The sequence below is a fragment of the Mustela lutreola genome, chromosome 2 (assembly GCF_030435805.1).
Source record: "Mustela lutreola isolate mMusLut2 chromosome 2, mMusLut2.pri, whole genome shotgun sequence".
NCBI classification, from domain to species: domain Eukaryota; kingdom Metazoa; phylum Chordata; class Mammalia; order Carnivora; family Mustelidae; genus Mustela; species Mustela lutreola.
The window spans coordinates 149,889,054-149,916,759 of record NC_081291.1 but is presented as its reverse complement, the minus strand read 5'-3'; the positions used below and the strand labels follow the sequence as shown (position 1 = coordinate 149,916,759).

The following is a 27,706-nucleotide window of genomic DNA, read 5'->3' as shown; positions in this document are numbered from 1 at the left end:
TACAAAGTAGTCTTAACTTTAAGCACCCTTAAATAGGAAACTGTGTTGAGTGTTCTACTGCGGTCAGGACCAAATGCAACTTCACTTCACTGACTTATTTTTTTTTAGGTCCATAGAAGAAATGAAAGAGGTATTAGTACATGAGTTCAAAACACTTACTCTTTATTTCTACTGCTTATACTAAAACCATGACCTTTGCATAAAAGGAAGGTGAGAGTATTTTTAGCAGAAGTCCATAGTTTGTCTTAACCTTCCTGTCAAAATAGAGCTTTCTTCACCTCCTCCGATCAAATTTGAAGGAAGTAGTGTAATCTGCCAGAAACTCAGCATAAATGGTCCACTCCAGTAAATAATTCACATTAGAAAATAGACCCAGCAACCTGAAATCGAAATGACTGTAATAGCATAGTCCAGTTTCTAATCTACAAGAGTACTTGGTTTTGTTGTTAAGAGTTTGGATACTAAACAGTAGTATGCCATGGCAAATTACCCAGGCTATAATTTTAGAATATAAAACTAATTGATTAACTGGTAGAGACCCCTCTGGATCAATCTTGTTTGAGAATAAAGAGGGACTGGAGGAGTTGATGAATTCATTATTAAGAAGCCCAGGATGTGTGGCAAGTGCTCAACTAGAAAGCACTTTCTGCTTTTTTGGGCCAGAATCTGAAACCACTGAGCGATTCTCTCTGTGCCTGGTAGCACATTTCATTATTCAGCAGCAGGGTTTCCAGGAGCTGGTCTTTCTATAAGGTGCTCCATTTAGCTGACTTGTTGGTGGTGAAGCATTGAATTCTTTTGGTTAATAGAAATGCTTAATTGAAGGAGTTGAAAATTTCAGTTATGCAGATTGAACTTACAGTTATTCTCAATATGCTATTTAAATTCAGCAGAAGAATAGATTAGCAGCTTTTAAGTGAAAGGTAGTTTTCCCTTTGTGTTGATAAGCTTTAACTTTGTTGTTGTTGTTTTTTAAGATTTTATTTTTTTGACAGAGAGCACAAGTAGACAGAGAGGCAGGCAGAGAGAGGAGGAAGCAGGCTCCCCACTGAGCAGAGAGCCCAATGCAGAGCTCTATCCCAGGACCCTAGGATCATGACCTGAGCCGAAAGCAGAGTCTTTAACCTGCCCAGGCCCCCTGTTGATAAACTTTGCTTACCAGAAAAAGCTCACAACATACTGAGGGAGCTGTTTCACTCTAGAGGAGTTTACTATCCTATTGAATTAATACCTGTGTGACATAAAGACTTACTGGACTGACACTTAACATTTCATCATGAGCTACATCTTTTTTCCTTTTTTTTTTTTTTTAAATTTTTTTTTTTACTCATTTGAGAGAGAGAGCGACAGAGACAGAGCACAAGCTGGGGAAGAGACAGAGGCAGAGGGAGAAGCAGACTCCCCGCTGAGCAGGGAGCCCACTGTGGGGTTCGATCCTAAGACCTGGAGATCATGACCTGAGCAGAAGGCAGATGCTTAACCATCTAAGCCATCCAGGTGCCCCTACATCTTTTTTTTTTCTAACGGCAGTAGTAACCTTGCTTTATTTTGAGTTTTCAGCAGTGCACGGTTTTGTTTAGATGTCCTGTCACAGGCACTGAGATAGGAACGTTTTCAGGTGTTTCACATTTTCTAATATCTGCAGATACTCGCCATCCCCCTCATCACCCAGTTTTACTGAACAGAGGGCTTAGGTTCCAGTATTTTTAGATTGGTATTAAAGGAAACCCATTTGTAGATGATTGTAGCTCCGTTTGAATATCTCCCAAGTCCTTCTTAATCTCTTGCATACGTTCAACAAAAACTATGGGGCCGGGTGTCCACTGACAAGCCAGGCAGGCTGCTGGTGGCTGAGTGTTTGCAGCTGCGTTTACAGCCCTTCTGCTGCAGAGGAATGTGGCTGGAATGCTTCTAATCATCAGCCCTCTAATGGCTACCCCTCCCCATGCCTCTGGCCAAAAGAATAACAGTACCATGGCCAGTACTGCTAGATACCTTGACTTTTCCTTTCCTTCCAAATATATAGAGTACTAGAATTGAGAGCTAGAGACCATGCACCTCATTCACGGCTGAATTCTAATTTTCTGTGAAGTGTCTAAGTTCCTATACTGTTATTTGTGTTTGCAGACTGTCTTGGCACTTATTTCATAACTGAAGTTACATGTTTCCTGGAAGTTGAACAATAGCTGTTGTGAAATATCTGCACACAAACATTTTATAGAATGTGACAAGATCAGGTTAATTTGGGGTTTGTTAGCAGTAAAAGGAAGTGAGGGCGTATGAGATACTGATCATCAGTTTTGTCTCTACATACTCATGTACAACAAGGATGATGCACTTGGCCCTTTAGGAAATTCATCTGAGTGCAAGTTGAGGTTTACTTTCTTTTCCCCTGCTACTCTAAAATATCCTAAATTAGGGGTGCTTGTACAGTTGAAAAGTTTAGTGCTTGAGAATTGCTGTATGTTAAATTTTATCTGTATGTGTTAGTTTCAAAAACCTAGGGCAAAAAGAGGAATGTATATTTTCCAATTTGGAGGGGTTTTTTTTGTTTTTTTGTTTGTTTTGTTTTAAGCTTTTATTTGTCTGAGAGAGAGCACAAGCAAGGGGAGCAGCAGGCAAAGGGAGAAGCAGGCTTCCGGTTGAGCAGGGAGCCCTACATGGGGGTGAATCCCAGGACCTGGGATCATGACCTGAGCCGAAGGCAGACGCTTAACTGAAGGCAGACACTTAACCTGCTGAACAACCCAGGTGTCGCTGGAGTGTTTTGTTGTTGTTGTTTTTAAATTGGGGACTTACACTGTAACTTAAAAACACTAAGCTATTATTGGAGTAAAGAAATTTTGGTCAATAGTTGGATTTTCAGAAAGAAGAGGAGATAGTAAATTGGTGATTGAATATTAGGTATGATTTTACTTTAGGCAGAATCCAAGACCTGCTGTGAGGTCCTTATACCTACATGTTCCGTATTCTAAGTGGCCATTTAGACCCTTAAACTGTAAGATGTTTTTTTCTGTGCTTGCAGATATAGTAAACCAGGAGAGTAGAAGTTTTTTAAACTTTTAACAGAAAAGATTGGTGGTAAATTCTTATCAAGTGTAAAACTGACCCTACTGCTATCTCCTTTAATCTTTGTAGTTACTTAGGCTTCAAACTAGACCTGCCCCAAAAAGGAATGAAGGTGAGAAGTATTTCTCGATACCACTTGTCTTATCCAACCCAAATCAGCTCAGAAATCCCAGTGTGCCTCCCTGGGTTGGCTGACTGGGTGGCTTCTCCCTTGCCCGCCGCCCGTGGTAGGCTTGCCTCAGCTGCCCCTACATGAGGCTGCTGGTGGCCTGGAGGGTACTTCAGCAGCTGCTTTGACAACTGCTCTCTTGCATTTATGTCATTTCACTGATAGCTTGAGTAGTAAGCATCTCGAATAAGTAAAAATGAAAAGTAGAAGTCACAACATGTAACAGCAAGACAAATGAGCACCCAGGTTTTTTCTCAAGAGCTATTTTTACCTCCTTATACCCATGAGTATTTCTTTAACTTAGCCATCTGTTTGTCTCTAGCCTTGTAACCAGCAGAGCTCATGAACCCCGTGAGAAATGGAGAAAGGGGAAAAGACTCACCTATTACGTGTGTACAGGCTCTTAAACTGGCCCTCCTCCTCCACTCTCTCCCACCACGCCTCACTTGTTCACGCACTCATGTGTTCATGCAGCAGACCGTTCTGGAGGGCCTGCTGTATCACTACTCTAGTACTAGGAGACCCTGGAGTCCCGTTCAGAACGGCAGCCTGGCCCAGTTCCTTAGCTGGTGGCAGAGCCTGGGCGGAACCAGACAGTGTTCCTTGACTCTGCGTCTGGGTTGTGTGTGTGGTTTTCCCCCTTCCCTCCCCATTAGTTCCTTCTGCAGCATTCATGACCATGAATCCTGATAGCAATACAGGTTGGAGGAAAATCTCTAGGACATGGCCCTTATTACAGATTAATTACTTAAAATTCATTTCCCTGAGTCAAAAATAGCTGATAACATTCCTCATCCTACAGATAAGGCAGTGGAGGCTCAAGTCTACTCTCTCTAGAGAGTAGAACCACAATATCTAGAAGTACTTTGCCTTTCCAAATCAGCTGCACAGTTAAGGGTCTTGCATTGTTTTCTGAGTCTGGAAGTATTCTTGGAAATACTACTTTCTACATTTCTTTCATCCTCTTAGCATTTACATAATGTTAAGTACTAATCTGGGCAAGATGCTAAGTTTAATGACCAGCGATAGACTGGTAAATAATTCCGAGTTTTATCTCTGCCTCTATAAAGCTTATGAGACCTTACAGAAATGTAAGAACTAATTATTAAATTTTTTACACAACTAATAATGTAATTAAGTTATTACATAACTAATAATGTAATTGTGATTCTGATAAATTCAGAGTGCTAAGACAATCTAGACTAGGAAGAACTGCCTTAAATTGAAAAAGTGAAATTAGGCCAAGAATAAATGTTCTCTTGCTTTTATACACTATCTAACCCCCTACCCCCACCTGCCTCTATGCCTACTTGTGAGCTCTCTCTGTGTCAAATAAATAAAATCTTAAAAAAATTATTTATTAGAGAGTACATGTGAGGGGTGTGCATGACTGTGGGGGCATGAAGGTAGGGGAGGGAAAAGCAGGCTCCCCACTGAGCTGGGAGCCTGACTAGAGGGGTGGTGGTGATATGCAGTAATAGTGAGACCCAAGCTCCAAGTGCCTAGATTTCCACCAGCCACCTGGGATTCATTCAGTGATCCTTGGTAAACCTCATAGAAATATCCCCAAGATCTGGGCCATTCATAGACTATAATCCTTGGCATTTTTGCTATAGGCAGAAGTGCTGATACCAATGTATAGTGGATGTCAGTTTAACACAGCGAGTCACATTTTCATTTCAGTGCTTGCCTGTATCACTGTAAAGTATTAAGCATATTTTACTTTAAATTCTTTGCTTGATACTTGGTCCTCTGCCCTTTCATTAGATTGAGAACCATTTGAGAGCTAAACCTACCTTACTAATCATCCTAGCCAAAATGCCTATACCTAATTTATGTTACTTCAGACATTTTCTATAGAAATGACTGTGCAAATTGCATTCTCCAATTTAAAAAAAAAAAAAAAGTAATTCCCTAGAAGACTCTAAACCAGTGCTTCACATATTTTAATATGCAAAGAAATCACCTACAGGTTAAAACATGGATTCTGATTCTGTAGGTCTGGGTTGGGGCTTAACATTCTGCCTTTCTGTCAAGCTCCCCGGTGATGCCCATGGTGCTGAAAACTGGACCGCTTTGCCTAGGATGGTTTTAGAGGGAGCATTCCTGTGGCTGAGCTGCTAGGGTTCATGTTTAAACCAGAATTGACCCTTCCTGCTATCCAGAGGAGGAAGGCCAAGTGCCAACAAACTGTGGAGGGGCACAAAAACAAATGCACAGATTTAAAGACGGTACTCAACTCCATTTCTGCCTTACAAGATTGAGCTTCTGACAAATGCTGTGATGTGTCTATGGTTACCGGTTCATGACCCTGCTCAAAAGACCTGGAAAATATGGAGTGGTTGCAAGGTTATTACCGTACTTGGGCAGCCAGGTGGAAGGATGAGGCAGAATCTGATATTTGCTTTTGTTTGCAAAACAAGTGCCATGTGTCACTTGTCCCATTTCCTTCTGTCTCTCACCTGTGTTGCCACGCCCTGGCCTGTGCATCATAACTGCTGGTGATGTCTCCTAATCGTGTTTGTCAGTTCAGAGATGATGGAGATTAAAAGTGTCTTAACGTGTCAGAATAAATAAAGCTGCCTCCAGAAGTCTGATTGAATGTACTGGACTAGAAAGTCCTGGGGATTTTGTGGTGAAAATTCAGTAGTCTTCATAGCATCCCTATATCTTTTGTAGTGTGGACATGCTGAGATTTGCATTCTGCTTTGAATTGTGCTCTACTTCAGGGATTTCTCAAAACACAGTATTGATGATGCTACATAGATTTTTCTGATGCAGTTAAAACATTTGCCTGACCTTGAAATGTGGAATTGTGCATTTGAAAAAAGATTTTTGAAATGCTCAACTTAAAAATCATGTAAAAAGCTACAGACTTTTAGGTGATGTTTAATTCTATTTTTAATCCACAATTTTGGGCTGGAATTCGACCCTCTGTAGTCACATAATGAGGTCGGAGGCCGTGAAAGTTGTATGCTCTGTGCTGTCCCCTCTAGAGGCAAGGTTCTTGTTGACTACGTAAGGATTTGCCAGTTGAATGCATATGACTGACTCACACGTCTTCCCTGCGTGTTCCACCTCTTGCTGGTTTCCTGTCCCACCGGTGCTGCTCCGCCCTGCTGTGGCACACGGCTGAGGGACCGATGAGGTTTGTAAGGTACCTGAGGGTAAGCAGAAACAGCCTTCTGTGGCCAGGGGCAGCTGGCCAGGGGCTTTGAGGGATCAACAGGGCTGACTTCTGTTTCCCAGGATCATCCTGTCCGATTGGGAAGTTCTGCTTTACAACTGCTATTCTGACCTTTACGGAATTAGATTTCTTCATTGTCCTACATGTAGTCAGTAGTACTTTTCAGTAGAAATGCTTAATTTTAAAAAAGTCTTCTAATGTAGAACTAAAAAAAAAAATAGTAGAAAAATATATATAGCATGATGCCTGATTTTCCGAAGTTCAGAAACAAGTGAAACTACCGATGTTGTCTGGGGATACATATGCATGTGGTAAAACCAAGAAATCATGACCATTAAACAAAACTTTTCATTAGTAGTTCTGGGGGATGGGCAGTGGGATTGGATTAGGTAGCCCGCACAGAGTTTAAATAGGACTGGTAGCATTTGAGTTCTTAAATTGGGTATTGGATAGAGTTTTATAATTAATGTTTTATAAACTACACATATACTTTTTTACAGTTTATTTTGTAATGAAGATAAATTAACAGGTAAAGAATATTTACAAAAGGTCTTGGCACAATCTTGTTCTTGTCCCTCATCTATTATTTTAAAATAACAAAAATACGGCCTTACTAAGGAAAAATCAGGGAGAGCATATCTATAACACCAGTCCCCTTATACAATGACTATTGTTTCACTTATTTTTTTCCAGTCTGAATGTTTATGTTTTTAGTTATGATAACAATGTCTGTCACTGTGTATCTTTATATTGCTCGGTGGACTGATGGTCATTATAGCCCTTAATTTTAGTGACCAAATAATATTCCCACCAGTGTATGTAGCATAATGTACTAACCATTCCTCTTGGGTGGAATAGTCAAGTTTTTCAACTTCTCTGCTATTAGAGAACATCAAGTTTCTTGCATTCGTCCCACAAATAGGTTGTATATGTGTAAGGCATTCTGCTATGTGGTAGAATTACAGTAAAAAGCAAAAAGCCATAGTCTCTGTCCTTGCAGAATTCAGAATCTAATAGCTAACAGTTCTTCATCATATTTTGTATTTTAAGCACATTAATCCTCAGACTTATAAAAAAATAATTTTCAGAATAGTAGGTACACATGCAGTTGTAAGAAATAATACATAAAGTTCCCATGTATCCTTCACCCAGTTTCCCCATGATAACATCTCAATTCCACAAAAAGTAAATTGACATTGATACGACCCCTAAGCTTTATTCAGATTTCAGTAGTTTCAAGAGTTTGGCGTGTTGTGTGTTTGTGTATGTGTATGGGTTTTCTATGCAGTTTTATTACATGTGTAGTTTGGTGTGACCACAACCACAGTCAAGACAGAACAGTTCTATCACCGGGACCCCTCCTGCTTCTCATGGAGCCATGGCCGCTTCTCCTCCACTCTCTCCCCCTCTTTGACCCCTGACAACCACAATTATAAACTCTGTTTATAATTTCATAGTGTAAAGGATGCTCTATAACTGGCACAGTAGAACACGTTTTTTTTTCATGCAGCATAATTCTCTTGAGATCCCTCCAAGTTGCTGTGGGTATGCATAGTTCTTTCCTTTATATTGTTGAGTAATGCTTCATTGTATGGAGACACCACATTCCTACACCTGTGACATTTGGACTACTTCCAGTTTTGTGTTGTTATGAATAGAGCTTCTACACACATTTCCTCAACTTTTATTTTGATGATTACATGCAAAAGGAAATTAGTAAGACTTCAGGCCTCTGTACCTCAAACTCCAGTGTTTATGCCCACATCTGGGGTGTCTTTGTAGAATCCAAAGTAAGCCACTGATGAATGTTATGGTGTTTTGGCTTTAATATTTTGTGTTTCAAAATGTTGTCAGTATAGCTAAACTCAGTTTTTGTTCATGTAACTGGTGAAGTACATCCTACCCCCATCTTTACCATCCTTCAGAATTCATGAGGGTAAAATCCCAATTTCTCTGTTGAGCTGTTTGTCCCTTGAAGAATGAGGACCCATCTAAGCACCCAGTACAGAGAAGTTGCTCCACAGACATTAGTTCAATGAAGGCCTTTGATCCATAGAGTCAACTGAGGGTAATAAGAAATGGTGAGATACACAGAGGACAGATAAGGTATGCTTGGACTTCAGACCGAATGTTTTGATCTTACTACTTAGTTCCAAATATTAAGTGTAATCTCCAGATTTTTAAAGTCTCTCTCAAAACCAGTGAAAACCAAATAATAATGAGAGGCAGTTGGGCCTGTTGTATATTTAAGAAGAAAACTGGGTCCTGGGGCAAAACAGACTAAGGAGGGAGGCAATCACTCAGTATGGCAGCCTTGTACTTGGGAAGAACAGGATTCTCCCTGCCTGCCATCTGCCGTAGACTGCGCTTACTTACCCACACACATGTACACAAACACACCACCACCACCACCACCACCACCCCCCAAGCTGCTGTTTTGCTGTATGTGCATGTTTTCCAAAATCTCATGAGCCTAACCCAGAAAGGACATGAGTTATGGGGCAGAATATGTTTTGAGTTGGCACATTAACTTGTTTGGTTACTTGTGTGTTTATGATTTAGGTTAGACACTTTTAGTTTCTTTTGAATAAATGGCCATGGTTATCACTTTGCAAGGAAGGCATAAAGATCAGGAACCCTCAAGGGCTAAGCAGATGCTATGCTATATAGTCGTGGCTGACCTTGGGCCCAGTAATGACTGACCTGGACCTGTCCAGAGGCTTGGTCAGTGGTAGGAGAATGTACCAGGATGATGTGTCTTTCTGGGCCTCTGTCGATGAGCCAACAGCTGGGGCTCTGAAAGACCATTCGATTAACCCAGTTTGCTCTCTTTTGCTTTTTACCACCCCCGCCCCCATAGCCTCTTAAAGTCTAAAATCCTTAACTGGGAATAAAATCCATGTAGTCTGAGCCCTGTGTGATCTGGTCCCTTCCCACATCTCTGAGACCCACCCTTTCCCCTGCTGCAATCCAGGCACACAGGCCAGCTTCCAGGTCTTTCCACAGCCTCATGTTCCGCCCACCTCACATCTTCGGTACATGCTGTTTGTTCTGCCTGAAACACCATCTGGCCGCCTCCTCTTCTACCCCTGTATTTGTCAGCCTCCTCATGGACGTCTTCCTGACACGTCACGTGCTCTTGAGCCACTTCCAGATGCCTCACGGCACCCAGCACTTCGCCACTCTCCTTCTCCTCTGTGGTGATGCTTATTGACTTCTAGTTTGCTGGTACCAGTGTATCCTTCCTCCTCCTGCCCTGCCCCTCATGAAGACGATGGCCATTTCTCTGTTCCCTGTTGACTCTCCAGTGCTTGGTTCCATGTTCGGCACATAGCAGCTGCTCAGTAAATACTTGTTGAATTCGTGATTTAACTCCGGAAAATGGCTTTAGTAGGTTTAACACAGAGTTTCTTATTTTAAAAATGGAATCCATACCTATTTTTAAAGATCCAGCTATGTGTTCCTATAGAATTATTGACCTGTCTCTGAAGTTTATAACAGTAATTCATTTCTTTTTCTTTCAGGTGGGGACCAGGGTTTACTGAACACATTTTTTAACAGCTGGGCAACAACAGATATCAGAAAACACCTGCCATTTATTTATAACCTAAGCAGCATTTCTATATACTCCTACCTCCCAGCATTTAAAGCGTAAGTGCAAATGGTTTAACTGCTGTTGGGGGTGGTCAGGGCAGGGGAATGGGTTTGGGGGGTGTCCCTCATTGTCATTCTGAAGGCAGTAGCAGGTGGAAATTTGGAGGGAAGTCTTTCTCATATGAGAAACATGGCTATGGTGGGGAAGGGCCTTGATATTACCAGTTACTTTGTTCGGAGTAACCCTGACGGCAATTAACCACCTACAGGAAAAAGTTCCCGTTTGTTCTTGGGGTGCCACACCCTCTGTTCAATTGTCCCTCTGTCATGGTCATGAATCCATAGCGGGCACAAACCCAGCCTCTGCGTCATAGTGGCTGCTGAGCTTCAGTTCCTGTACCTCTAAAATGAGGACATTAACAGCTTTCTCTGTGGTGACTTTGGGGGATGAAGCAAGATGCCGGCCACAGTGTGCGGTCCTTGTCCAGGGCAGGGCTGTGGAGCCAAGCTCCCTCATTCATATTCTGGAGCAGCTTTTTCCTGGTTGGTGACTGGTTCCTGAACTTTTGTCTCAGGAGGAGTTAGACTTGTTACCAGACTTCTCTGCCTCAGTGTCCTCCAAAGCTAGTCGTGATCGTTAAGGGAGGTAATCCTATGAGGTGGGTAGAAGAGGGCACTCAGTGAACAGTCACATGATTAGTCCTTTTAGTTGGCGATGTGGTCTAGCAGTAGGCATAATCTGTGAAGCCAGAAAGGCAGGGTGTGTTCTCACTCTGCCACTTACCTACTCAGTGGTTTAGCCCTGTGCCTCAGTTTATCCGTATGCAAAATGACAAGGAAAATCAGACCTACCTCACAGAGTTGTCCTGAGGACAGTGCGAATTCAGACAGGCATAAAGATCTCAGTGGACATCTTGGTTTTGGCAGTATTGTTTGTGTCCCCCCGCCCCCCGACCCCCACGCCAGTTGGTTCTAATTCAGCAGTTAATACAGCCTGGTTGTAGGGCTGGTCTCACCGAACAGGGCCCAGGCCCTGTTCTTTAGCCTCTGACTCATTTGTGTTGCATGAAGATGATGATTCAGGTTTCTTAAGTGGCGGCCAAGCTGTCAGGTTGATCCTGAGACACAGCCGTGAGCAGCAAAACTCTTCGTTGAGTTGGGCTCGGCTCTACAGTTTCTGTCCCGCACCGGCATTCCTGAGCCAGTGGAAAACAAAGGGCCTTTCTCTCCTCATATTTCGTTATCCAGACTCCTCTCTTTACGTCTCCCACCACAATAATGAGTGCATCTGGCTTCTCGTGGCAGAAGTGTTTCCTTTTCTGTTCTTTTCTGGTCAAACTCTGTCAGCGTTCCCCCAGATAAGGATTATAAGTATCTTGTGTTCTTTCCTCCCTAACTGTTCTCTGGCATATGTCTCCAACATATTACAGCCTCTTGATTGTCTTCCCTCTCTAGAATGAAGCAGGGAAACTATCAAATATACCAACTGTCATCTGAGGAACACAAATAGAACAGGATTCACTATCAAGGGGTGGATTTGGGAAAACATTTTTTTTTTTTTTTTTTTTTTTTTTTTTTTTTTTTGGTCTCTCCGTCCTTGGCCTTGTCAAGTACCAGCCTGTCTTGACCTGGAAATAGGGCCTGATTCTTTTCATTCTTTTTTTTTTTTTTTTTTAAAGATTTTATTTATTTATTTATTTTACAGAGAGAAATCACAAGTAGATGGAGAGGCAGGCAGAGAGAGAGAGAGAGAGAGAGAGAGAGAGAGAGAGAAGCAGGCTCCCTGCTGAGCAGAGAGCCCGATGCGGGGCTCGATCCCAGGACCCTGAGATCATGACCTGAGCCGAAGGCAGCGACTTAACCCACTGAGCCACCCAGGCGCCCCAATTCTTTTCATTCTTATTGCCTCATAACTAATGCTGCAGCTTTGAACAGTGCTCCCACAGACCATGATAGCTCCATCCTGTAGAACTGAATTTGTGTTAATAAGGCGGTTGGTTAATGTAATTGACTAGACTCTGTTGAGCAAGCAAAAAGATGAGTGGGTGAAGAGGAAAGGATCATTAGTAGTGTGAGCAGTTCCACCCACCGTTCCACTTAATGCTGCCCAGTGAGCACATGTCCTGGGGGGAAAATGTTGGGGAGACATGAATCTCATCTCCTTCCATTTGGTCTCAGTTCCCAGAGTTAACCCTAGTGTTCAGAGATTTGTGTTTTTCTTTCATGTAATATGGCCCCCAGTGCCTAGCAACTATCTCCCCTGCAGGTCATTTGGACTCCATCTGATTTTTACCCCAACACCAAAATTGAACACACTGCACCTTTCAGTTGCCTGGTTTGCACAGACACGGCTTGCTTTTATTCTGTTTTGACAAGAACAAGAAGCCCGTAGAGCAGAGTGAAGGTTTATCATGGGAAGTGGGGATAGACTTACTTGCAACAACCAGGTTCCCTTTCTCAGGAACCCAATTTTTATATCCTCTAAATGAATTTCCTGGAAAAACAATGTGGGGTCTAAATGACCAAAATGATTAGGATGTTTCTTTTTTCTGGCTCAACAAATTAGTGCTAATTTTGGAAATCTCCTTGGTTTACTGCCATAATGCAAGGTATATGATGCACTCGGAGGCTGGGAGCAGCTCCCTCCATGAGCTGCCCTCAGCTGGCCCCATGGCCCTACAGAAGCTCTGTGCCTCCATGTAGCCCACCCTTGGGGGTGTCTGCTCTGCGCTTCTGTGGTAAGACTTCTCAGAGTGCTGCTTCTCTTACCCCGTTGCTGCTTATTTGGGAATGTTGAAACCCCATCAGAGAACTCCTTTTCCCCTTCCTCTACCAGAAAACGCTTTTTTTTTCTTGCAGAGATCCACTTCCAGAGACAGTTTTCATACCATTGGGAAGGGTGTAAAAGACAGTTCTATCCTTTTTTTGTTCCAAGTGAATGTCAGCTTGTGACCCAATCTTTTAAGCTGAAGCGGATGATCATGAACACTCGGGCTGCCATGGCTCCCCCTCGGATCGCCCCGTGGACCTCTGGGAGCTTGTCATGAATGTGACACCTTGTTGCTGGGCTCAGTCACCTCAGGGGTCTCCAGGACCTGGTGGCCTGTGGCGTGCTGGCCTCCCCTAGGACGGCACATAGGTGGTGGGAGGTAGAATGAGAGACCATGAAGTGCTTCGGAGCGACTTGGGCTTGGCGGAGCAAGTGAAAATTTGTCTCACCAGATCCAGGCAACCATGTGCCATGATGAGGTCACCAAGGCAGTATTTAGCTGCCCCAGAATCTTAGACCCATGGGCATCTTCAAACAAATGCTGCACTTAGGACAGTGTAGCCTTGTAGTTTTATGTGAAGTTTTTGCTAAAGGATGGCCGAATATGAACCTTACTTGGCAAATGAATTTGAGTCATGAAGGCAACATTTCTCATACCTTTATCTATATACCATTGGATATTGGAAGGAAACACTTACTAAAGGAAACACTAGTTTTACCACTGTAAGTGAATTCTCAAACATAGTTTCTGAAAAACAAAATTAGTGCTGTTTTCTGTAATAGGAGATAGTCTTTAACACAGCATAATTTGAGAGCTGAAATGCTTGATTTAGTAACTTTTAAGGTAATTTGTAATATATGAATTGAGAAACAAGTTCATAAATGTATCTCTTTTTTTTTTTTTTTAAAGATTTTATTTATTTGACAGAGAGAGATCACAAGTAGACAGAGAGGCAGGCAGAGAGAGAGAGAGGGAAGCAGGCTCCCTGCTGAGCAGAGAGCCCGATGCGGGACTCGATCCCAGGGCCCTGAGATTGTGACCTGAGCCGAAGGCAGCGGCTTAATCCACTGAGCCATCCAGGTGCCCCATAAATGCATTTCTTAATGAAATATTTTGAAAGTGCCTACCATAATGTTTAGGAAATGGTAGTCTTTTAGTTAATACGAGTTTCTTTTTGGTTTTCTTCATCTGGAGGGCCTATTTTATTCATGTAGGTTAAAATCTGGCTTATGCATAGCGCTAGGCAAAATCTCATCAGCCTTTTTAAAAATCAGTCATTTAGCTCTATTTTAGTTTTCTACTCTGTCTACTGACTAAAACCTGTTTATGGCCTTTTGTGCCATTTAAATGGGCCCAAAGGAAAGAGAGTTCTCTGGTATTGCTTTAAGTTGCCAAATTAATTAACCCTATTGATTGACACCAGAGCTTATTTTGCCAAATAATTTCAAAATATTTTAACTTTATCTTTTTACTTGAGTTCAGATATGATCTTGAGTTCAGCCTTGTCCTGGTCTAGTCTCAGAAAGTGTGTCTAGAAACCTAAAACATTTCTCTCCATTTGCTTACTGCTTTAAATTCTTCTGAGGATATTTGTATCCACTGTTCTTTTTCAGGAATGGGGCTTATTCACTAAGACCTCACCAAACCTCTTTAAAATCAGTATTTTCCAAAAATGAAGTGAACATTTGGCATCCAGAATTTTGTGTTCATGTATTTGATTTGATTTTTTTCCTTGACCCCTGAGATACCCTTAGGTCCAGCTCCCCACTGTAACTGTTGTCACTGAAGTCATAGTTTTCTGTTTTCCTTACTTTCACACTCTTAACATCTTCACTTAAAACACTGAGGCCTCAGAGTTTGGATTTATCTTATTTCGTCAGCCGTCTGTTTGTCCACTCACCTGTTTGGTTGGATGGTTGCTGGGCCTGCGGCACGCAGGGGCTCACAGCTGAATGGGGGTGCTCTAGTTTAATCAGCCTATGACTTCCTACATGTGGAGAGTTGCCCGGATGTCAGTGGCATGGTCCGTCATGATTTGAGTGTGAGAGAAGAATCCAGCAGTGGTCGCCCAGCTGTCTTATTACTTCTTTGTGGGTGTCAGGAATCCCTGTTGGGGCCCCAGGTCCCCCAGTGTCCAGCATGGCCATCTGGTGCTTCCAACCTCCTCTCTGCTTATCAGGTGATGTGTCCTCTCTTCTTACTGCTGCCTGTTCCACTCCCCTACTTCACTTTTATCACCAAGGGGAAAGCTTCCCCATCAGACCGAGCCCAGCCATTAGAGGCTGCCCTGACGGTGGGCCAAAAAGGCATGAGGAGTGGTATCTCTGGGCCGAGGTCCAAGTGAGAAGTGTCCTCAGGGGGAGATGGAGCTCATAGAAGGGGAGAGGCGGTGGATTGAGTAGAAGACCTACCATCTTCCAGATCTCAGACTGCTGGGCCACACACTCTCTTTCTTTGTCCCACAGATACGTTCTGTCTTCCTTACAAAGTTTTCTTCTTTTTTTTTTCCCCCTAACTACTGCTTAGAAATCAGGAAATTTCACCTGAAACCTAGATTTTCAAATTCTTTTGAAAAAAGGTATTTGGAGAAAGATGTCCAGTGACTGTTAAACATGTTAAAGGTTTGGGGCCTTAAGTAGTTGGGAAGATGAGGACAAGCAGGTGTGTGAGGACAGGGTTTGACCGGAGATGGATTGAATGTATCCAGTATGGGATGAATTACATTTGACGGGTGTGTGATGCGTCCATGGGAAGATGGGGAGTAGGTGAGTAGATGCAGGAGTGGGAGTTGTGGAGAGAGGTCTAGGTGAGACAGACCTTTGGGACTGTCAGCATAGATGTGCTGTTTATAGCCATGAGACAGGCTGATGTCACCCAGAGAGTGACTGTGATAGAAGAGTCCTGAAGACCGAGCCCTAAAACAGGAAAGTGTGGAGGAGCAGGGCCCTGAGACCGAGAACAGTGAGGCAAGAGGAGGCCCAGGAAGGTGAGGTGCTGCACAAGCCAGCCAGAGAGAATGTGCCCGGCGGGAGGGAGGGACCCATCTGTATCAGACGATGTTGTTGAGAACTGGCTCTAACCTGGAATGTGGAGGTCACTTTGTGACATTAACAAGAGCATGTCTGGTGGAGTGGTGGGAAAAAGCCTGATTGAAATGCATCCAAGAGAATGGAGAATTGGAGACGGTGAATGTAGAAAAACTCTTCTGAAGCATTTTCTTTGAGAGGGAGCAGAAAAATGGGCTGGTGGCTAGATTGGGATATGGGATCCAGAGAGAGTAGCAGAAGTGGTTTTTTCGAAGGTGGGAGATGTAAGAGCATAGTGGTCTCTTGATGGGAATGGACAAGAAGAGTAAGAGAGGGCGCTTAACGATGCAGAAAGCTGAAGGGGGCCTTTTTGAAGTCTGGTCCTGGAGTAGCTGAAAGGACGTGTGTCCTGGAGCACAGGTGGAGAGGTTGGTGTCAGGTAAGAGCCAAGACAGCTTGGTCTTGTAACGTGAAGGAAGGCAGAGTATGTAGACACAGAAGAAGGCAGGTGGACATGGTTTTTGGTTGAGTGAATGGTTCAGCAAGCACCCAGCCGGAGGGATGGAGATTGACAGGGTGTCCCTAGGAAAGTCTCCATGGTGGCCTGGAGTCATGGTGTGTCCTTGGCCTACTGGGTGAGGACAGGCCACCCTGACAGGGGCAGTAGTCGACTAGGTCCTCGTCGAGGTGGTTAAAGTCCACGCCTGAATATTGTTGTTCTGATGTCCAGGGCATGAGTGGGAGGGTTATTTAGCTTGAACGGCAGGGAAAAGTCAGGGGGGATCTGTGATGGCCACAGTTCTTTGCTGCTAGGTGGCAGCTATCTTTTGGTGATGCGACATGTGCTCGCTTGTGCTCCGCGGTCCCGACGCTCAGCAGATCCACCACTCCTCTGCGCGGCCAGCCCACCCCTTTGGCCGCTGTGCTCATGACGCTTGGTGTAGACCATGAGTAGCTGGGTAAGAGGAGGAATTTGAGGGTGAGAGAGGAAGGGGGCTGACTGGCAGTAGGGAAGGGACTGTGCAGGAGAGCGAGGCTGAGGAGGCGGCGCAGGAGTGAGCGGCCTGGTGCAGGGGAACATGAGTCACGGAGGTGGGTGGAGGCCGGCTGACCCCCACTGCTGCATTTCCCAGAGAAAGGTCTCACAAGCCGTGCTGTTTCTTCTTCTTGGCTCCTCATTGAACATCCCAGATAAATTGCTCAGTGAGACGTAAAATGGCTCCCGTACGCACTGTCACGGGGTGGTTCCGTTTCCATTCTGTATACTTCTGTAGTCTCAGCCACACGTTACCAGCTGCTGAACTAGTCATGAAAATTCTATCTGATCTTTTGGTAACACCAGGTCACAGGGATTATTTTAACGGCTAACATAAGCAGTATTATTGCTGGCTCAGGTTCAAACTATGTCTTGTGATCTGGATGTCTCTTTTGAGATTCTATCAAGTTAAAATTAGAACACTTATTTTAAGAGATGTATGCAAGCTGAGACAAATCCCCATTACTGGGTCAGAATGAATGGCTCTTAGTAATTTAGAGACAATTGTAATATGTACCCAGTGTTTTTTTTTTTTTTTTTTTTTTTTTTTTTTTATTCCTGGCTGGTAATTTGGTGGATAAATCAGGCAGTGAGTCAGTGAATCTTCCCGTTACCCTTGCTCTGGGTCGAGGTCAGTTGAACTTTATCTTTTGACATCAGTATTTCCCCTTCTTATTTGTCAGCTATTTTGCCTTTAGCCAGGCAACATAGATTCTGAGTGGTACCTCTGTGTGGCCCATGGTGAAAGAGCCAAAACAAGAAAAATACCCTGAGTTTACTTTCTATAAGAAATATGCCCGAATTTGTATTTAGGCTAAAATATTCTTGTAAGCAAAAAAGTGATTTCCCTTTTTACTTAGGACCTGTTCTCCTATTTCATTTTGATACAGTTATTTTGGATTTTCAGGATTAAGAGATAAAAATAATTACATGAAATTTATATCTAGATTAATTGAAATTCTAGATACAAAAACAGTGAGACCTTTTGCTCATCTTTTTTGCAAACTGTTCTATTATGAAAGCTAATAGAGCAAGCCCTTCAGGCTACTTTGCTGTGTAAGTAAATACTGTTCTATTTGCACAGTTAGAGCATAGTTATATAGTTTTACCCATGTAACTCACACACCTTCACAGAAGGTGGCCAGTGTTAGGCCTGACAGCATCCCTTCTACCAAGCCAAGGGCAGCCCTAGGTGCTCTCCAGAACATGGCTGTGTATGACGACCTTATGTCTGTCTTCTCTCCGCTCCCACCTTCCTCTCAGAGCCCCATGTCTCCCACCTGCCAGCTGCCTTCCTTTGCACCCTGCCCCACCCTCCCACCGTCAGTGGGCTTGTGGGCTGACCAGAACGTTCCATGTTCAGTGACTCAGCCAGGCCTATGCTTCCCGAAGAATCCTTGTTCTAACACTTGCTTTTCTCCTACCCCGACTCATTTCCTTAGGTCAGCTTGGTGTGTGGTAGTTAGGTTAAAGGAATACCTTGATCCCTTTAAAAAGTTCCCATCTTCACTGTACAGAAGTGGGGGGCTTGGACCCCCTACTTGGACCATGGCCTTGACCCCATGACCTCTGAAGCCTGCACGTGGCTTCTTTATGCCACACCATCTTTCTTACTTCCTGTCGCATCTCTCCACTGTCTCCCTCCCGAATCCCCATGAGCACTTTCTGGTCAGTTCCTCAGTCCTCCCAGCCGCAGTGGAGACCTAGTCACATTGTGCATTTTATGATTTGTTTTGTTTTTGCCGAAACTTGGGTAGCTGTTGGGTGGTTATGTCACATCTCCACCATCCCACTCGCTCTCGTCCCGCCCCCATCTCACTGGCACCAAGGAATTCCCTGGCTTCGGGCACAAAGGGCCGTTCCATGCACATTTAGGAACCCTTATGACCTCTGCGTCTACCTCAAACAGGCTTACTGAGGACTGTCTTCAAAGTAAGACTGCTCAGTCTAGGAAAGGACCCTCCAGTGGGTACAGTTTTCTCGGTGGTAACAGTGGAATAGGTAGAGAAGGTAATTTTGAGGAGGAAGGATCCTTCTAGCCACAGAGGGTGTTGATGATTTAGATTAAAGAGATGCTCAGGGACCATGGCTTCATGAAGGTGGAGCCCAGGCCTGAGCTCCAAGTGAGGTGCAGGCTGTGGACTGTCCCCAGATGGGGTGTCTGTGGACATGGCAGGGGGAAGGCATTGAACCATATGGGGTGGTCGCTAACCAGAGGTTGCAGAGGCCCCTGAGCCACCATGGGGCACAGACGGACCCAGAGACAGAAGTGTCTCCTCCTGCCGTCAGCTGAGATGGGGGTTCTGTCTCACTGGGCGGTGTTTGCAGCTCTGCAGTGGGCCAGACCATCGTGTCCTTCTTTGCATGAGCTCTAAAGGCCCAGTTCCGGGAGCGAGGTGCTGGAGAGGAGCTGGGTGGCCCTTACACCTGGTGTAGCACAGTCCACATAAGGGTCAGCTGCTGGTCCTAAGCGCCACCATCCATTTCTCGTTCTCCCCACCTTTCCCTTACCTTAGTGCAAACTAAACCCTTGTGAGAACAGTCTGTCTTGGGCAGTGCCAGCTTGCCTGTTTTGTAGCTTTCTTTCCTATCGGTTACTTTCTTGCTCTGTCCTTGACTATATTTGGAGTATTTCCAGGGCTCATTAGACACATCCTTTCCACTCTTCAGATTTACCGTCTGTAAGCAGGGAATTAATCTCTCAAGTAACAGATGCACTCTCAGATGACGTCCTTCCAATTCTGGGAGTGTCTTTCACTGAGAGCCTAGCTGTGGCTAAGAACCTTGGCTCTGGAACCAGACTGCCTCCGTGGAAGCCCAGCCCTGTCACTCACCAGCCGTGTGATCTTAGACTTATTGAACTATTTCATGCCTTGCTTTCCTCACATAGTTGTTTTGGAGATTAACTGGGATATAAAACATGCAATTGTCAGCCAGTGTCTCGTCCACATAAGTACTCAGTAGGTGTTAGCTCTTCTGTGACTCCTGTTGAAGCGTGTGCAAACTGTCGGGAAGCAGGTTAATTCAAGAAATAGTGTTTATGTTCTGGCCACGTCTTATTTTAATTAGCATCGTTACTCTCCTATAATGACTGTAGCACATTCATTCATATGGCAAAATCATGGATTGAAACCTACCAGTCAGTTTTATTCTAGGAGGAGCAAACAAGTAGTCTTGCTCAGGCAAAATGAGTGAGGAGGCGGGATGTCTGAGAAGGCGGAAGCGAGTGCTCTGTTCTGGTCTCAGGGGGGTTGGTATTGCAGACAAGGTAGGGCCTGCCAACCCCCAAAACACACGCAAGTGTCCGGTCTCTGGGATGGGTCCCCCCATCACCACTGGAGCGTTTGTTGAAGGCTGTTTGTTACCTTCAGCTGCTGTCTTTCCCAGGTCTTTGCTGGGCCCTGTTCTGCACAAAGCCTCTTCTGAAAATCCGCACCTGCTCTAATGGCTTGGGGGTTCATTCCCGTAGCCCCTCGTGTCAGCATTGCCGGGTCGCCCTGCTTGTTACTCATTTGTGCTGTTGTTCCTCATTTTTATGTTAGATGACTCCTTTCCCTGTTTGGGTGAAAATCTTTTGGGGTCCTGCACTGACCATATGTAATAGTTGCTTATTTAATTAATAGCCGTGTGTGCACAAATTTTGAGCGTTACCCTTTAAGGATAAAACTGAGAGTACTGTGTGTGTGTGTGTGTGTGTGTGTGTGTGTGTAAAATATGAAATGAAGAGTCAGCCTGGGAATTTCCAGTATCTACTTCGTTTTCAGAAGAAAGGCACTGTGGTAGTGTCCATCAGTCTTGGGAGGAAATTTACAGGAGGCTCTATTTTTCTTGCATACTTTTGGAGTGGCAGAGTGGTAGGGTTGGTAAGAGCACAGGCTTGGGAGAAAGGCAGAACTGTACCAAATCCCTTTTCTGCCACCTAATGGCTGTACCCACCTAATAGCTATGGGGCTCTGGCTGACCCCCTGGCCTCTAGGAGCGTCTGTTAACACATTCGTAAGATCTCCCTTTAGACTGTTAATTACCCACAGTCACGCCCTTAAAAAGGTTTGGGCCCAGGATGCCTGGGTGGCTCAGTCGGTTAAGTGCCTGCCTTTGGCTCAGGTCATGATCCCAGGACCCTAGGATGGAGTCCTGCATGGGCCTCTCTGCTGCTCAGCAGGGATCCTGCTTCTGCTCCTGCTCCCCTGACTCATGCATGCTTTCACTCACTCATTGGCTCTGACAAATGAATAAAAAAAATCTTAAAAAAAAAATGGGGCCCTAAACATAGGAAACTCTCAGATAATGATAGCTATGTAATGGGTCTCTGGCATTTAAAAAAACAAAACAAAAAAACTTTAAAAGATTAGAAAGGCTACAGGAATAGTTTGCATTATTTCAGTCTGTACTTCATGCTCCACCACTTTGGTTGCCTGTAGGATAAATCCACTAACATCTGACATTCGAACCCAATGCCCAGGGATCCATCCCATTTTTCCTTTTCCCTATCAGAGTTTCATCTTTGGCTCCTGACTTTGGCTCCCTCGGTCTGACTCTCATATACTACCTGATACCTGCTCTTCCCCTACCTAGAACTCGTGGCACTCCAGCTCCTGTCTGTCGTACAAGCTTTAAGTCATTGCCCCACAGAACTGACCTTTCATGACCGCCCTGCCTTTGCATTCCCGGAGCATTCACTGTTCCCATATTTCTTTTGGAACTTGTTGTATTCACTTTTACTATGTGGCTTTATGTACATAAATTTCCTTCCCACTAGAATGGGACCACCCCTAACTCTTTTTTAAGAAATTATGAAATATAGTATATAAACAAAAGGGTATATAAATTTTTTTTGTTTTTTGTTTTTTTACTTAATCCAGGCTAAGAAATGGAACACAACCAGGGTGCCTTGCTGGCCCAAGATGGTTAAAAATTTGCCTTCAGCTCAGATCTTGATCCTAGCGTCCTGGGATCGAGCCCCACATGAGGCTGCTGGCTCCACAAGGAGTCCGCTTCTCCTTCTCCCTCTGCTTCTCCCCCTGCTTGTCCCCTCTCTCTCTCTCTCTCTCTCTCTCTCTCCATATATATATCTGTCTCAAATAAAAAAAAAATTTAAAAAATTCTTCAAAAAAGAAAAAAAATCAAACACAACTAGTACCTTAGAAGCTGCCTTGTCTATCCCTTCCCCATCACAGCTTCCCCTTTCCCACAGAGATGACCAACATCATGACACATCTATTGATTGCAGTTCTCTACTTTTTTTTTTTTTTTTAAGATTTTATTTATTTGAGAGAGAGAGCATGAGCAGGGGGAGAAGCAGAGGGAAAGAGAGAGGGAGAAGCTGACCTTCCTCTGAGCAGGGTGCCTGATGGAGGGCTCAGTCCCAGGTCCTGGCATCATGACCTGAGCCGAAGGCAGATGCCCAATTCCACTGAACCACCCAGGCCCCCCCCCAGTTTTCTAGTCTTTAAATAGTACTTTTTTTTGTTTTGTCTTGCCCTGTATAAGTGGATTCATATATATGAATTTCTATTTGAATATTTAATAAATTCATCCATTTGCTATATAATGTGTGTAGCTCTAGTTGATTTTCACTGCTATATTGTATTCCCTGATCTGAATATACCAGAAGTTGTCCTTTAAGAATGACAAAATAGACAGATAATCTTAAAATCTCAGTGACATTCAATAGTAAGTATGTCTTTCTTGCTGGTTTGTTGGTGGCAAGGCTGGTGCAGCTCTGATGATCTCAGCAGGCTTGGGAGCTGGGCCATAGGTTTGATTCACATCCACTCCATGGGTCTCCTGCATTCTTCTGCTGACAGAAGTCCCTCAGAGAGAAGGCAAGGTTTTTGTTTTGTTTTAGACACACTGTTGCTTCCTCCTCCATTTCACTGGCAAAGGCAGGTTCTGTGAACATGCCCAATTAATTATCAGGGTGGCAGGGAAGTGTACTCCCCCGTGGAGATTGGGAAAAGGGGTGAACACTTGCTGAACAAGCTTGAAGATCCGGTCACTCAGGTGGTTTATAGTTCTGTTTCAAACAGTGCTGCTGCTATGAACATTTCGGCTGTGTCTCTGGTTCCACATGGGAAAGACCTGTCGGGTCTGTTTCTAGGAGCTGAGCGCCTGGGTCAGAGGTGCGAGCGTTTCCAGTGTCACTAGGTTATACCAAATGGTTTTCCAGGTGGTTGTGCCTTTCCTACCACAGTGGATTGGTGTTTGGTTTGTTGCACTGACCCACCGCTACTTTTGGATTTTTGTATATATTTAACGTACAACTGAATAATTTCAAAAATAGGTCTAAAAATTTTTTCAGTAAGCTCAAGTTCTTTTCCAACCACTATTTCCAGTGGAAGGTGCATTGTTAAGGCTACAAAACAAAGTGCTCAGAATCCACTAATGGTTTCAACTTGTGCTCTCTTGGCAGATTTGGTGCAAATGCCAAAGTTGTTCATTTCCTGGGACGAATCAAACCATGGAATTATACTTACGATCCCAGCACAAAGAGTGTTAAAAGTGAGTCCCATGATCCAACCATGACTCATCCAGAGTTTCTCAACCTGTGGTGGGACATCTTCACCACCAGCGTTTTGCCTCTGCTTCAACAATTTGGCCTTGTCAAAGACACCCACTTATACCTAAATGTGGTAGGTTCTGTTTTTTTCTTTCAGGCAATTTAATGCTGTAGTTTTTAAAACTTGGTATACTGATAGAGGTAGTGTTTAGTGGTACTTTAAATGGAGGTGGTATTTGTAGCAAAAGGAAATGTCCATCTTACAGGGAAGGAATACTGTCCCAAAGACTTTGTAGATTTTGTGGCAGATTTTATTAGATCTGAGTGCGTAAGAAAGGACTTTAGAGGTATGTATGTGTGTGCGAGAGTGTGTGTGTGTGTGTGTGTGTGTGTGTATACACATATATATCTGTATCTAGTATGTACAGAATTCTTAGCCCATTATCCTAAGATTCTGAGATTATTCCTAAAGTATAAAGAATGTCTTATTTCAGATTTTAGAAACTACAAACATTTAATAGACATATTGTTTATTTTTGCTATCTGCTTAGAAGAATGTATTTTCAGTGAACATTACAGTAACACATGAAAACAAACACTTGCAAAAACAAATACATTTATAGTGTTATTTTGGTTTGCCATCCTTCTGCTCTTAGGGTTACATAGAATCTTGAAAAAGAAGTCTCCTTATAAGAGGACGATGGCATTAACATTTTAACAGCAACTTGCTTAGCCTCTTTTCCAAGTTTAAATGTCTTCCTCTGAGGTTTGTTCTTTTGGAAGCATTGGAAGATGAGAAGTTACACTTCTCTGCTACATATTAAGATACAAAGAACAGAACTGAATGGATGAATTACAGTCGAGTCTAAGGTTGTAAGAGATCCTTTCTTCGCCATGGTAGAGATTTTAGCCATTTCACTTGGTAGCACTTGTACCAATATATAAAAAGGAGAAAGGGAAATGTACACTAAGATTCTTATTTTGCTTTACATGGACCATGAAATAATACTTTGTATAGTACTCAGAACATTGCCTGGCATAGTAAGTGTGTAAGGAATGCTAGCTATTACTATGTAACCCTTAGGACTACTGTCAAGTAAGTGATACTGTTATTATGTCCTTTTGTATATTAAAATTAAGTGAGGCTTAAAGAAGTAACTTCTCTTAGTGATAAAACATATTCATCAAAAGCAGAACTGGGACGCAAATCTAGGTCTGCAAGACTCTTACCTTCCAAACAATATTATGAAACAAGAACTTTGGAAGAGCCTCCCAATATCATTGCTGTTCAAGTGGAAGCAAAGGCAGGGCTAATACAGGGTAAGGACTTATGTTGATTGAGCTGTGAAACCTCCCCATGGAATCCACCCAAATATCTTGGAGTTTCAACATATTTAAACATGTTTAAAACAAAAATTTTGTTCTCCCATTTTCTCTGTTAAAAGCAATACCTGTATGCATTCATTCGCCTTCCTTTTTCTCTATTTCTAGTACCTCCTCACCTCAGAGTTTTTTGAAGGATAGCTTTGATATTCTTCTACAGTCAATTGAAGTTAATGGCCTTTCTATAAGTAATGAGATTCTGATTGAATGTAGAGTAGGTTTGCTCCATTTCCTGCACATTTCACTTGTTCCTTCCACAACCCAAGGACTGAGAATTATGAACTAAGGGAAGGGGATGGGAATTTAAACAGCTATTCAAGACTAAGCCAATTAACACGAGCTACGAGAGTAAATGCTACTTGATAACAAGCTTGAACAGGCAGAGGAGTTTGGTGCATAGTCTCAAACCATTTAGCTCCCACTTTTATAACATGACAACTGTGTATGTGGTGTGGCTCTCTGGTTAGGTGCTTTCTGAAGGTTAGCCTCTGAGGTATCATTTTGTTTAAGTTCTCAACCTTTCAGAGCCCACACAGATCGAGAATTGATCGTGAGACTGTGTTCCTTTGTCTGTCCATCTTACACTTTCTAATGAACTGTTTGCAGCTTTCAGACTTGGTCTATACACTGGCTTTCTCTTGTGGCTTCTGTAGAAAGGTATGCAGAACTTAAACATTGACCCTAATTTACTTTGTTCTCCCAATGTTTTCACTGAGTCAAGAAGTCTTCATTTCGTTAGGAATAAATCATATGACCCTTGTATTTTTGTGTCTTTTGTTCGTTTCGTGTAATACTTTTCAGTTTTTGCTACTTTGCATGATAATTCATCCTGGCTTTTCTCACCTTCAACTTCTTGCGTTCTTTAAAACAGTCTGATTTGCAGCTCTCAAGGAGTCTGTGATTATGCTCTCCTTTTTAGGAAGGCGTCTCAGGAGCCGTATCACATCTGTCCCTTGGGGAGATCCCGGCTGCAGCCCAGCCTTTTGTGTCCTCAGAAGAACGGAAGGAGCGGTGGGAGCAGGGCCAGGCTGATTACATGGGAGCAGATTCCTTTGACAACATCAAGAGGAAACTGGACACTTACCTCCAGTAGAAACACTGCCTTTTTCCCATGGACACATCCACTTCACAGGCACTTGTTTCTGATATTTAATATCTCGAGCTGGGTTAGGAAAGGTCTGTTACAGTTGCTAGAAGCTTTGCTAGAATTCATCAGATAAGGGGATTTTGCAAGACAACAGGTGAGAACTGGGCAAAAGTTGTGAAGTAGCAGTTCTATTTATGTGGACAGCGTTCTGCTTGTTAACCCTAGGCTTATTCAATACTCAGCTCTTGTCAGAAATTCTTAATTTTGTTGACGGCCAGCATACGTGGTAAGGGAGAGTCAGGCTAATTAAAATGGCTGTTATCGACTCTAAAAATGTGCCAATATGGCTCTAGATCAGTCTCTCTTCAGATGGGACAGGGTATCTCTCGCTTGCACTTTCATTAGACCTGCATTTTATTTAGAATGGCCCAGAGACTGCCAGAGTGATTGTGATTCTGCTTTCAGGTGAAGATATCCTGTAACACTGCTGAGTGATTCATAAACCTATTGGCAAGCGGCGTTAACCCATTTTATTTCCTAACTGTAGTGTCTGAAATTGTTCACCAGTTTTCTGTGTACAGTAAGGCAGCATGCTAAAATGCTTTTTTCAGTTCTATGTATCTGTAAAGAGCAGTGTGTTCTCTGATGGTTACCTACGGTGGCACCTTGTATGAAAATAAAGGCTTTTGGCCATATTTTGTTTGTCTAATTAAGGGATTCCCACTCCCCTTAGGGAAAAAAATGTATTAGGTAGTTTTTCATAATCTGTAGAATTTGTCAATGTTTTAAAAAAACAGCATAAAACTTGACACTTGGAATTGGTTTCTAGATATCTAGAAATAGTTCAGTCTAGTGTTCTCCAGTGATGGTGATTTATCTGTTCTGTCACTCACACTGTCTCTCCATATCAAGTGATGTTCAGATTTTAGAAAATACTACAATGCTAAAATCATCACAGGTTCATTGTCAATCTCTGGACATACTTGATAATCTTTCCAGACTTCTAGAATCAGTACTGGAACCAGTGACTTCTAGTGTTTCTATCCATGAATTAAAATGATACACGTGTAAAGGATATTTATTAAATGTATAGAGGATTCTAGGTTGCAAGGATGGCAAGCCAGTTTAGGGCAGGATCCAAAATGACCTTTTAAAAGCGATGTGAGTAATTACTCTATTGGAGGAAAACCAACCAACCAACCAGCCAGCCAACCAGGAGAGAAGACCAGGACCAGAAACTCGAGAGGTTTAATTGGGCAGAAGCTGCAGTGGCTTTTGTGACCTAACTAACCTGCAAGGTCACCCTTTTATTTCCACAGCATCCTACTGGTTACACGAGTCAGCCCTATTCAATTTGGGTACAAATGAATACACGGGGATACAGAATCCTGGAGGCAAGAATGGTTAAGGGCTACCTTGGAGGCAGACTACAGAAGAGCTCAAGAAGTACCTGAGGATTTACCTAAAATTGTAAAATATCAAATAAATGATTTCTGAGGATAAACTACGATTGGGTGCCTCTTCTCAAATTATTCCTAAATCCAAGGATCTCCATGTTGGGGGCATTTATCAGGATGTAACCCCATCATAAGTCGAGAGATGGGTATATAAAATAGGAAACTGGTTTCCTGCTATCCTCCAAAGGTAACCAAAGTGATTTTGGGGAGATTGTGTTCTTAGCATCATTATGAATTACTGAATTTTGATGTAGTTGGTGACTGTTCGTTGCAGTTATTCTTAAAGATGATCTAATTGTTCTACCTTTATGATTTACATTTTAAGAACACTGCTTTTGCAGCTGGTGGAAAATAGTTTGAATTGAGGACAAGAGAGTTGATGGGAAGGACAGTTAGTTTACACTCATGGTCCCCGACAGAGACTGTGG

At 43.2% G+C, this 27,706-nt stretch overlaps 1 protein-coding gene across 4 annotated transcripts in view; it reads left to right on the top strand.

The window, feature by feature from the left end:
- Positions 1 to 27,328, top strand: part of GYG1 (glycogenin 1) — a 34,082-nt gene extending 6,754 nt beyond the window's left edge. For 2 of the 4 annotated variants that reach the window (XM_059163825.1, XM_059163828.1), the window contains exons 5-8: positions 9,950 to 10,076; positions 23,265 to 23,484; positions 25,341 to 25,391; positions 25,654 to 26,516. In XM_059163825.1, the coding sequence (XP_059019808.1) occupies positions 9,950 to 10,076; positions 23,265 to 23,484; positions 25,341 to 25,391; positions 25,654 to 25,827 (572 nt within the window). In that variant the 3' untranslated portion in view covers positions 25,828 to 26,516. Of the gene's footprint in view, positions 1 to 9,949; positions 10,077 to 23,264; positions 23,485 to 25,340; positions 25,392 to 25,653; positions 26,517 to 27,140 lie in introns of those variants that run through there. The other 2 variants (XM_059163826.1, XM_059163827.1) reach the window with 2 other exon arrangements.
- The last annotated feature ends 378 nt before the right edge of the window (positions 27,329 to 27,706 follow it).